Source organism: Rhopalosiphum maidis, chromosome 1, assembly GCF_003676215.2.
Source record: "Rhopalosiphum maidis isolate BTI-1 chromosome 1, ASM367621v3, whole genome shotgun sequence".
NCBI classification, from domain to species: domain Eukaryota; kingdom Metazoa; phylum Arthropoda; class Insecta; order Hemiptera; family Aphididae; genus Rhopalosiphum; species Rhopalosiphum maidis.
The window spans coordinates 44,141,886-44,153,726 of NC_040877.1; the positions used below are offsets into that span (position 1 = coordinate 44,141,886).

Below are 11,841 nucleotides of genomic sequence, written 5' to 3' on the forward strand. Positions count from 1 at the left end.
TTTTAATAAAGCAAATATTTTATTTAAAAAAAAATGTTTAAACGTTAGATAATTATAACATGTAGGAACATATAGAAGATTATTTTTCGATTTTTTTGTGTTTTTGAACGGAAGGTGCTAAATTATATCTTGGGGTGGCATAAGCACCCTCATCCCCCCAAGCAACCTCCTCCCCTAGTTAAATCTATATTCTATTATTTGAGACAGCAGCAACACACTTCCTTAGTAGAAAGTGTTCGCCGTAAACTTCGTCAGTTACAACCTAAAGATTAATGGCCCCCCTACCGATTATACACCCATTCTCAAATCCCTCAATCTTGCCTCACTAGCTGGCAAGAGACCATGCCAAAAAAAAAGTTTTTATCAAAGCTTATATCTGATGATGTTGATTCCTTACTTTTGTATATATTATTCAAAGCCTCTCCTCGTATAGGACATGTCAAATATATCCATTTTATATTTCTCCACTCTCTACGCTCTATGGTTCAAATAAACCAGTTATGCGTTGTATGCCATTGTAAACTTCGAGGCTTCTTTCTCAATTTTTACATGATAAATTAGAATTTAAAACTTATATTATTATTATTAAAACTTTATTTATTACTAAGCATATATACACAAAATACAACGTCTAAAATGTAATAATGTCATATAAAATGTCTATTTTACTTCTTGTATATTACCATTAAATGTTTTATATTATATATACAGTGAAACCTCTGAATAGCGGACACTCTCGGTCGCCGAAATTTTGTCCGCTATTTAGAGGTGTCCGTTATTTAGAGGGAAACATTTTTTTTTTAATATGTATATAAATAAATTCAATAATTTTATTTTATATTATTTTTACATTAATTAAATACATGATAAAACTAACATTTCTGAAAAAAATCTATTACTTTAGTTTGTTTACTAATTGCAGGCGTAGTTATTTCGCATGTTAAGGCATTTTCTAATTGGACTGTGTTTGAGTACAATGAACTATTTTGTACCTCGATAGAAGAAATTTTCAGCCCAAGTTTTGTAAAGAGCGTCTTTATTTACTATAATATCCGCAATTTGTGTTTTACTAACACTAAATTTGTCTGCTAATGCACGAACGCCCATATTTGTATTTGATGTTCGAAATTCCAGAATTTCTATTTTTTCTTTTAGAGTTAATCGTTTTCTTTTGCTGGCCATAGCGCACTACAATAAAGTTTGTATATTGGCATCACAATCACAACTAAACGCACATAGAACAATGCATTAGTTACAATATTTCGTTGACGCGATAATATTTCAATGACTGAACGGATAAGATAAGATTTTCATATACAGTATAATAATGTACAAACAAGATAACTTAATAATTGAGGTTTTTATTCAGGTATTCCAAAATAATTCTTAATTTAAGATAAAAATTATTAACAGCAATGTCATAAAAGTGTCCGTTATTTAGAGTGTCCTGTATTTAGAGGTTTTCCTATACATAAATAGTGAAAATGTCCCCGTCCCCGAAAAAACGTCCGCTATTTGGAGGTGTCCGCTATTTAGAGGTGTCCGTTAAGGGAGGTTTCACTGTATATATATTTACTTTGCTGAATACAGTGAAAACTGTTTATAACGAATCTGAAGGACGAAGGGACCAAGAGATTTCTTTCGTTAAAAAGAGTTTTCGTAATAGAGAGGGTTTTTTAAAAAAAAAAAACAAAATATTTGTTAGAAATTACGTCGATAATAAAATGAATATATTCGATATCGATAATAACGGTATTATTACGATGTTAAAAGTAGATAATGAAAGAATGTAATCGTTCTTGGAAATTTTGGCATTTTTGCCGATTACTTGTATAGTTTATAATACGATAACCATAACCTGGTAAATTGTAACATAAAATATTGTTTCGTTATTGAGAGTTATAGAGAATGAATTGACTTATGGATTATAAAGCAAACTAACCATTATTATTTAATGTTTACGTTGTATAAAGTTTTTCGTTATAAAGAGTTTTAACTGTATTTAGCTTTACAAATGCATGCTGTAATTGAGCAAAATGCCCGTAAATAATTCAAATAAATAAATATTATATACTCTTCGCTCATTAACGTGAATTGTATAGGCGATATATACATGTGTTACTATAACTAATATCATCTCTATATATTCTACTTCCAAATGGTAAATACTGATTATTTAAGCGCATATGATACCTACATGGTTACCTCATAAACATTGATGGGGGGGGAGTTGAGATCCATTACAATATCAAGTTAATGTGTCCCACGGGGGAAATGTCCTAGTCACCTCATATATCTATTATATTTATATCTTAATTGTTTTAACGTTAACTACATTGAGTAAGACATTTCATTTTGTTAATTTGTTTTGATATTGACTAAAAAAATGTTTGTTTTTGGGGCGGGCAGGAGGGGGGGTAGCTCGCCCATTTCGCCAATCAATTACATCACTGGTGACACAGCGACTGTTGGTAGATTTTCTAGTATTTCTGTAATTATTTCGTATATTGAATATCGTAGATTGCTATTTTTACTGTTAATATCAATGTTAACACTCGTATTTTTTCAAATATTTATTATTATACCCTACGATTATTTTTCATAAACTGCAATATATTATTACAATATTATATTAATAAGTTACTATTATAGACTTAATAATTATAGTATATTTAACATTTTAATATGTAGTATGTTGGTATTGGTTTACCGGCTACATCTAGGTGTTTCTAACATAAGTCTGCAGGATCGGGTATATAAAAGGTATATTGTGCGGAATAATATTTCTTCCAATAATATATTATTTTCACCACTATTACATGACTTACTCGATAGGTACACTTGAAATCTATTGTGCAGGAATGTTTTTACCTGTTTGCTCATTTATTTTCAATTTATTTCTATTATTTTTATTTTTTCAGATTAATACCTATAATGAAAGTTTCTAAGTGTTATTTTTTACTATTAATGTATAATTTTTATATCAATATTACTGAAGAAAATGTACGCGAATGGATAACAAGAACATCCATAAAGCATGTTATTAAGGTATTAATATTTATTTATAAATAATAAATTTACATTGTTTAATAACTAATTAATTTCATCTTAATCAGTAGATACATTTAACAAATTATTTTATTTATAAATATGTTGGGACACATCATCAGGCATTAATACATTTATTATTTTTTAAATTAATTTTTGTATAATAAAATTAAGATTATTCCAACTATTAAGGTTTTAGTATCATCTAAATTTAAAAATTGCTTGATATTATAAAATCAATACCCCTTGTCCAGTGAAAAACTATTTTAACATTAGTATTTGCCATTTTCAGTTTTTTACTTTAATACTAATAATTTTTATTACACCTGCCAGTTGTTATTATAATGATTAAATCAAATATTTAACTTTCTTGTTGGTATTTTAACTGGATTACTTAATATTTTTGTTTATATTATGTTTTTAGTAAGTATTGTAACTGTAAGGTGCAGTTGGACACTAGTGTGTAGTAGAAACTATAAAATGTGCTGTCGAGTAAATAAATATATGCTCTTGAGAAATATATAAAATATAAAGAAGTTAATTTGTTGTATTGAACCTATTTGCTATAATGATTGTAAAAAAAAAAAAAAACTGGGTAATTGCTAAAATAAAAATAAACTTTTGGGTATTAAAAATAGCTTAAACTAGCTTATTACACAGGTATTGATTGTTTACAGCTTTAGTTATCGCAGCTATTGTTTTGCTCACTTTATGACTGTTTAGATGTTTTTATTTACTTATAATTTATAATTTATTAGGATACATAGTTGCCAGTAGGTACCTATTGTGTTATTGAGTATTCAAATAATGGCGATATAGTTAGTAAAATTCTATTTTAATTTCTAAAAACTCTAGATATGACGCTTATTTATTATTTTTTTTATTTTTTCTATTTTTAAATTCTCTATTAATAATAACCCTAAAAGAAAAATAACCTCTGTGAGGGTTTTTGGAAGTTATACAGCTAAAATGTACTTTTTTATTCAGTATATCAAAATATATAGACTATTATAATCACAGTAGGTATAACTCATCGTTCAGTTTGTTTAAAATATACATGGCGACAAGTCATAACTTTGAAATTAAAATTTAGTATAGCTTACTGTTTAGAATAATATGCACTTTAAATTATTCATTTAAATATATATTTTGTATAGGTAAATTTTTTCGGTGGAGGGAGGTGAGGTTGTTGTGAAAAGCCCCTATAACATAGACAACTATGACATAGGTCACTATAACATTAATTTATTAATTATGCAGCTAAAAAAATTCCTTAAAATAAAGTCTGAATATACAAGATAAAATTGTTATGTTATCATTTTAGATTCCACGTAAATTTTATTTTTTATTGATTAAACTTAAATCATGATTATACACAATTGAAAGGTTTAATTTTATCTTAGAGTTTAATACTTATCATCTAATAAAGTAGAATTTTCAATTTCAATTATTTTGATTATTTGCAAATACTATATTTATTTTTATGCTAACTAGCTATTGTTAATTAATTTAAGACATACGGTGTACCCAAATCCAATATTTCTATTAAATACATTTATGTAAAAATATGTATACTGAATATTTGTTGTTTACAAATTATTGCCTTATCTTAATACGTGTGATTATTATTGTAGCTTTGCTGAGGTACTAATTTATTTATTTTTTCAGAAATATTTTTGGAAAGTATTGGGAATACTTACAGTACTAATTGACTCTTACTATTTATATTTATTGGTACCAAAACTAAATTTATTTCAAAATGGTAAGTTTATTAATGGTAAATAAACTAGTTTTAAAAATGCAAAATAGTAAATAATTTTATTAATTTTATAATTGTACTATATTTTATTGTTGCAGGAGTTTGTTATAATTTGTCAAATCATGAAGTACCAATGAGCATTTGTGATATCTTCAAACTTAGTCTATGCATATTATTCTTACATTTTTACTTAAAATATTATATGTATCGAGTAAGTTACAAAAAAAGTTCTGAATTTAAACTCTAATAATGTGTTATTGTGTTATGATAAGTCTTGGTAATAGAAATAAAATATGTATAGTTTTGTTAGTAGAAATTGTATTGATTCAGTTATAATTATAAAAATGCAATAGGCATTCTGTTCTTACTCAAAACAATGAATCATTGTGTATTTTATTTATAATAAGACTCAAGTTTAACTTTTAACTTAAGACCAAAAAAACTAATATATTATGATTAAAAATATTTTATTTAAACTGTAAAATTTTTTAATGGGTTTTAAATTTTTAATATTTTATTTACTGATGGCAATTTTTAAAAATTTTTTTAATTGAATTCTTAGTTATGAATATTAATCTCGATATTTGAATATAAACAGTTATAGTTTCCGTAAAAGAAATTCTATTTAATAGTTATGACTATTTCACATACATTTTTTATTAATAGTAAAGTAAGTATTGTACCATGTTTTATATAATTCTAAAAATATTAATTAATCATTTGTATTAATTTTTAGCGTGAATGGCTAAGTTATAAATGGCTAGAGAATTTCATAATTGTTGGATCATACATTGGAGTTTTCATAATAGTTTTAATTTTGAGTTGTACAGTCTTAATTATAATACCAAACACTACATTTGAAAAATTAGTATTTGTTATTTTGATAGTTTTAAGTTGTAAGTATAATATAAATATATCATACATAGGTAGCAAAATAAAAAAATAATTGCAAATTATTAATTGTTTTTTTTTAGATTTTGCTTATTACACAGCTTGCACAACAGATTGGTTTGATAAGTACATATATTCAGAGTGTCATACCTACACTTCTACCGTTAATCACATTGTATTTAAAGATAAAAAATATTTAATAGTAACTAACTTAGCAATACGCTGGCGTCTTAGAAAAACAAAGGAAATTACTCAAAAAAAAAAAAAAATTGTTCAACTAGCTCCACAAGATCCGAGATTAAACAGCCATCAGTTAGTGAGTAAAGGCTTAAATAATAATCATCATCGATTCACATCCTTGAAGACATCTCAGTCCCTAGATTGTGAAGGTGAATATCTTCAATCCACTAGGATTGTCCGCTCAGATACTTCTTATAATCAACCAGATACTTTTGGTACGTGTTCAAACTTACTTACTTTAATAGATCTTTTTATAAACTTCAGTGGGTAAAATAACATACCTATTGGCTATTTATGAGTAAAATTATGTTAAATTGAAATAATTATATATTTTATTGTAATATGATGTTTAGTGATGAATCATATTCAAAGTATTTTATTTAAATATAGTTTCTATTAATTTTAATATAGAGTAAGTTTATACAATTTTTTTTTTTGTTAGTATTGACATTTAAAATAAATGTGAATGATTATTATACTGCCTAGGTTTATAATAGTATTATAATGTCATAAAAATATAATAAAATCAGTCAATAATAATTATATCATAAGATTCAGTCAATATAGTTAAAATTATTAGTTTTATTTTTTTACTCGTTTTTCATTAATAGTCATTTTTGTTTTTAATTATTATAATACATTTTATGATATGTGTAAATATACACTAACAATTTCTATTGTAAATTCTGTCTTGATGTATATTTTATATATTTTTCAGCTTGGGGAATGTCTGATCTGAATGAATACTCTAACAAATTTCGCCATTACAAGCTTATTCCGTTGTAAACTGACAACTATGTGAACGCTCAATACTATTTTACCTGTTTTCTGTTTGCTAACACTAAGTTAAGCAGTATTATTTCTTGTTGATAGTTCAATTGTATTATGTAGTTTTTTGACAGCGTGTTTTAACTATAAAATATTTAATTATCATTATCAATATTTGACATAATATAAGTACTATTAATAAATTAACACAATAATTATGATAATTAATTTTTGTATAACCATAATATACAGTCTGCAACCGAGCAATTGAGTTGTTAAATTATGTATAATGTACTGTAATTATTTGATTGTGACTTGCAGAACAATGTTTTTATCTAATTTACATTTATACAAATTGAAAATTACTATAAAAAAATCTATTATAAAATACAAATAAAGTATCAATTTTCTATAATATTAGTAATACTCTATAATTTATTGTTCCAAAAGTTATAAACAATAAGATAGGAAAATATATCTAAAAACATTTTAGGATTTAATGACAATGAATTTGTTTTAATGTGGCTGTATACTTGTATACCTAGTTTTATTATTCTAAGCTGTATAGTGTATACTATATATGTTCCAAATTAAAAATTATTTCTGTTGATTCAATCAACTATATAGGTACCTATCAATAAATAAAAATATACAATAAAGGACACAACTTACGCGATGTCTGCGACTGTTAACCTGATAAATTTGTTATTCTTATAAATTGAATCGTAATATTATTGAATTTTTTTTTAATTGTTCTTTGTAAATATTACATTCACTGAATCTCTTCAGAATCATTACATGGATATTTTGATATAAACTATTTGGAAGGAATTAAAAAAAAAAAAACTTATCATGTCAATTTATTATAATATATGTTTTTGTGTGTTATAAAAAATGTATTTTTATTATTTCTGTTTATTAAGAAACATTTTTTTCATTTAGGTATAAAAATCAATTTTAATCTAAGGTCATCCGACAAAGATGTTTACTAGCACAAAAATATGAGTCATTATTCTATAATATAATATTATAATGCAAATAATAAGTATATTAGTATATCATTTAATTTAAATATTATATCACATAGATAATAGCCAATAAACAAATTATTTACCAACTGAAGTTAATTAATTAGTATTTAGTGACTATTGAATGTGTGTTTTAGTCTTATTATTTGTATATATAATTATTAATTAATATATGTATATATACATAATGTAATACTAGATCGACCGGTCGTTCGTGTTAGAATTTATTTTTAAGCTAAACACACGAAAATTAACCATGATGGTAGTTAATAACATTGTCGATAAATGGAAGTCAATCCTCAAAGGTGAAGTATATTTTTAGTAGATCACATCCAAAAAAATTTTAGCCGCTCCTATATTAGCAAGTACTAAAAAACTAGACATTTTATTAAATACTTTTATATTTTAAAATTAAATTTAAATTTAAATAATGGTTATAAATTCACAAATAATTATAACTATTTAATTTTCAAATTATATTCATTATTGATTGAATGTGAAGTCTTGGCAAATTTCTTTATAATAGTTATGATCATTTAAAAATGACCGCTTCGATTGGTTGTTGAATTGTGCCATCAACTCATTAATGATCCTTTTTCTTGCTGATTTTGTGTTGTTTCAACTAAAACGTTAAAAAATTTCATTAGTGGTTGGAGATTCTTAATTAATATCTACTTAATTAGTTAAACAAATATATTGATTGTATTTTATTAAATACAATAATTAACATAACATCCATAACATTTGCTGAAAATTTAAGTTTTATAAAAGTTTTTAATTATGTAGTAATTAAATATTTTATTTTTAAACTATATTTTGTATTTTTACTTTTTAGTTAAGTATTTAAAAAAGAATATTTAATTAGTTAGGTATTCAATTTTCAGTAAAAACTTAAATTTCAATAAATATCCATTCTACAATAGAACCTATAGATGTAAAAACTATTGTATAATTTAAGCTAAATTATATTTTATTACTAAGACCGACCAATAAGCCTAAACAAGTTTATTTACTCCTAAAGGATAAGCTTTGCTGAAAAATATTTCGCTGATATTAATCGTTGAACTTTATGATTTTACGATATGAGACTGTAATATTGTTTTTTGTGTTATTAATCTATCAACTTGCCTCCAAAATATGCATCATAATAATAAGATTTGTTATCAAAAACATAAAAATTCTATTCTGGAAAGCAGTAAAGTACTTAATGTTGAAGTATTGCATCAATAATTAATTAGTTTATACTTCAACCTAAAGTAATTTTATTTAACCTTGGTGTAAAGTTATCTGCAATATATTTTAACTTTATTCCAAGTAAGTAGTTAAAAAAAATAAATAAGTCATTATTAAAGTATTAAAACAAGTGGACTTTTTTAAATTATCATTACTCCTCTCAGTATCTATAAAATTATATAGATAAACCTATTTCTATCTTAATTATTGATGCAACAGTATTAATTTATACTTAAAAATAATATATTAGAAACTAAGTAACTAGTCTTTACCAGTTAACAATACGTCATCTTAATCATGTAGTATTAATAAATCTATGTTTCATGTAATTGAAATAAATCAGTTTTAAATTGATTAAAATAATGAATAATTAAAAATTTTCAATCATGCTTTGATGCAGCTGATAATACCAATAAATGGTTTTTCACTTTTTTAGTATGTTGTATTATGTCTAAATGTCTACCATGTTCAATAGAAAATACCAATTCACATATTGTACGAAATATTTTTCCAATTTTATCAGCATGTTTTAAAAAAGGAAATTCTGATTTCCTGAAAAAATATTACAAGACAGACTTGAAAAAACGGGACAAAATACGTCCCATATAACTTTTGTCGAGACAACGGGACACAATGTTGAAATACGGGAAAATCCTTATACTGCAGGTATGTCAATCTAGTGCTCTGTTCGGTAATTCGTCATCCAAAATGAGTGGCGATCGGTGTCTTTGGGATACGAGAAAAAACTAGGACACTTCTCATAATTCTGTTTTAGAGAATTAACTTTAAAATTGGTAATTGTATATTGATAAGGATAAAGAACCCCTTTCTCTATACTCTAAAATATCTTTGATAAAAATGTCTAACACCAAAATCCTTTATAAAGACACAGAACAGATAAAATCAGAATGGAAACCGATAAGGAAATACACGAGTCTTCGGCAGCCAATATATAGTGGGCAATATTGAAAGGTCTTATTAGTTCTGTGGTATTGACCTAAAATTTTATAAGAAATATTTTTAATTTAATATATTTAATACACCAGTATTGACACCCTGTAACACAGCATGTTATGCCCACATACTCAATGGGACATTGTACTATGTATCATACTTGGTAATAAATATTTTAAATAAAATTTAGTGATAAATAATCATTTTTAAAATTATTAAAAAAAATTTATAATACAAGACACAAGTATTTCCAAAAATTGTTAAAAAAAAAAAAACGTGAAAATAATCATAAAAACCACAAGATAACAAAATACGGCTTTCGTCGTCGAATGATGCTAACCAACAAACATAAAAGATGATTAGTTTGAAAGGGAGTTGATTATAAGGGCTGAAATCGTTAACATTTTACATTTGTTTACAAAACAAAACATATTATCACAGATTAACTTCAGTGATAAACACGTTAGCTAAAATTTGAGTGGCCAGTTTCCACTCAAAATTATCAATGAATAAATAATACGTACTTGCATTATTAGCGTCTTTTAAATTCTTATTGTCAATCAAAGCTTGACCATATTTTACAGTAATTTCGCGATATCTTGCTTCAAATGATTTAGTTTCTTCCAACTCCTTTGAAATTTGGTCAAGTCTGAAATAATTAAATTCTCAATAAATGTTCATAATGTGACACATTATAAATAACATTGAATAGCTTAATAGTAAAAAAATGATAAACAATATTTTATATTTTATTATAACGAATTAAGTATTGTTTTAATAATACCTAATTTTAAGTTAATAAGCAAGTAAGAAAAAAAGGTTTTTTAACAATTTGATATTAACTAGGAATCAATAAACATGTTTATGATGGTATTTTTTTATGATCTGACAATAAATTTTTATCAATATAATGTTATCAAATTTAAAAATCAAGTGTAACATAATTTTATAAATGAAAAACGTAAAACATGTTATATTTCTAAAAGCTATGTTTAGGTTAGTAATTTTAATTTTTTTACTACAATATTATCATTATTTTTGATATTACATTTAAAATTATTTAAAATTAACAAGAAATTGATTACAAATGGTCGTGGTACTTACTTTGTATTGAGCTGTTTTATTTTGAAAATATGACGCCTATTCTCTAACTCGAGGCGGTTCTTTTGTTCAACTTCGCATTCTAATGCATTTCTTAGTTTGTCAAGTTCAGATTCACATAATGTCATAGCGTTGGACACCTCCCGGGTTCTCACCTCATTTGAAAAATGGAGCTTTTGTGTTAATTTTGAGTTTTTGGCTTCTAAGAACTTAACGCGTCCACTGTAATCGGCGATACTGTCTTTTAAATTCTGTAGCTCGTGATTTTCCTGATTACGGCTGAACTTGGTAGGGTTTTGTGTCGCTGTCCTTCTGCTCTTATTACATAACTCGTTCGGTTGCGGAATGTTTTTGGCCCCCTGTTTCTCACCATCTTTTCTTGATGCACTCTGCGACATTTCAATGGCTGGTCTTCGATCACCACCACTATTCTAGTATTCGAATAAAACGCACACACAATAAAATTTATGATATTAACACTTCGAAATCAAAGTGCGAAGAAGATCGATTTTTATAATTAGGTACAATTATTATAAACGAAATAATACGGTCACTAAAGGAATAAAACACTAATATTTACCATAAAATATAAATCAACCGCCGGGAAAGCTATAATATTAGTACATACACAACAATTTTAACGGTGGTCGGAAACCCACGCCTTCAAACCGGGAGATGCCGACTCGAATTTTTCAGTGATTCCAACTTATTGATGGAAAGGGTTAGTATTTTAGTATTAAAAGCAGCGTGTGTAACTTGGTGTAATTGAGTACTTACTCTATGTCGGAGAGGGATGGTGTTCTCCCAAATACACATTTT

The 11,841-nt window shown here is 25.6% G+C and overlaps 2 protein-coding genes across 2 annotated transcripts; one reads left to right on the forward strand and one right to left on the reverse strand.

Moving 5' to 3' along the window:
- Positions 1–2,967: 2,967 nt before the first annotated feature.
- Positions 2,968–6,830, forward strand: LOC113561113. Its single transcript, XM_026967340.1, has 6 exons — positions 2,968–3,048; positions 4,717–4,810; positions 4,906–5,018; positions 5,544–5,703; positions 5,782–6,153; positions 6,657–6,830. The coding sequence occupies exons 1-6, from the start codon at positions 2,968–2,970 to the stop codon at positions 6,722–6,724; spliced, it is 888 nt and encodes a 295-aa protein (XP_026823141.1). The 3' UTR covers positions 6,725–6,830.
- A 1,409-nt stretch (positions 6,831–8,239) lies between these two features.
- On the reverse strand, positions 8,240–11,583 carry LOC113549912 (lamin Dm0-like). Its single transcript, XM_026951428.1, has 3 exons — positions 11,026–11,583; positions 10,446–10,570; positions 8,240–8,356 (listed from the first exon to the last, which is right to left on the reverse strand). The coding sequence occupies exons 1-3, from the start codon at positions 11,418–11,420 to the stop codon at positions 8,310–8,312; spliced, it is 567 nt and encodes a 188-aa protein (XP_026807229.1). The 5' UTR covers positions 11,421–11,583; the 3' UTR covers positions 8,240–8,309.
- Positions 11,584–11,841: the final 258 nt, after the last annotated feature.

Coding starts and splice junctions, on each gene's coding strand:
- LOC113561113 (XM_026967340.1), top strand. CDS start 2,968: ATGTATAATTTTTATATCAATATTACTGAAGAAAATGTACGCGAATGG. Junction 3,049..4,716: donor CCATAAAGCATGTTATTAAG/GTATTAATATTT, acceptor TTATTTTTTCAG/AAATATTTTTGGAAAGTATT. Junction 5,019..5,543: donor TAAAATATTATATGTATCGA/GTAAGTTACAAA, acceptor ATTAATTTTTAG/CGTGAATGGCTAAGTTATAA.
- LOC113549912 (XM_026951428.1), bottom strand. CDS start 11,420: ATGTCGCAGAGTGCATCAAGAAAAGATGGTGAGAAACAGGGGGCCAAA. Junction 10,571..11,025: donor ATAAAACAGCTCAATACAAA/GTAAGTACCACG, acceptor TAATTATTTCAG/ACTTGACCAAATTTCAAAGG. Junction 8,357..10,445: donor AAAAGACGCTAATAATGCAA/GTACGTATTATT, acceptor TTAACGTTTTAG/TTGAAACAACACAAAATCAG.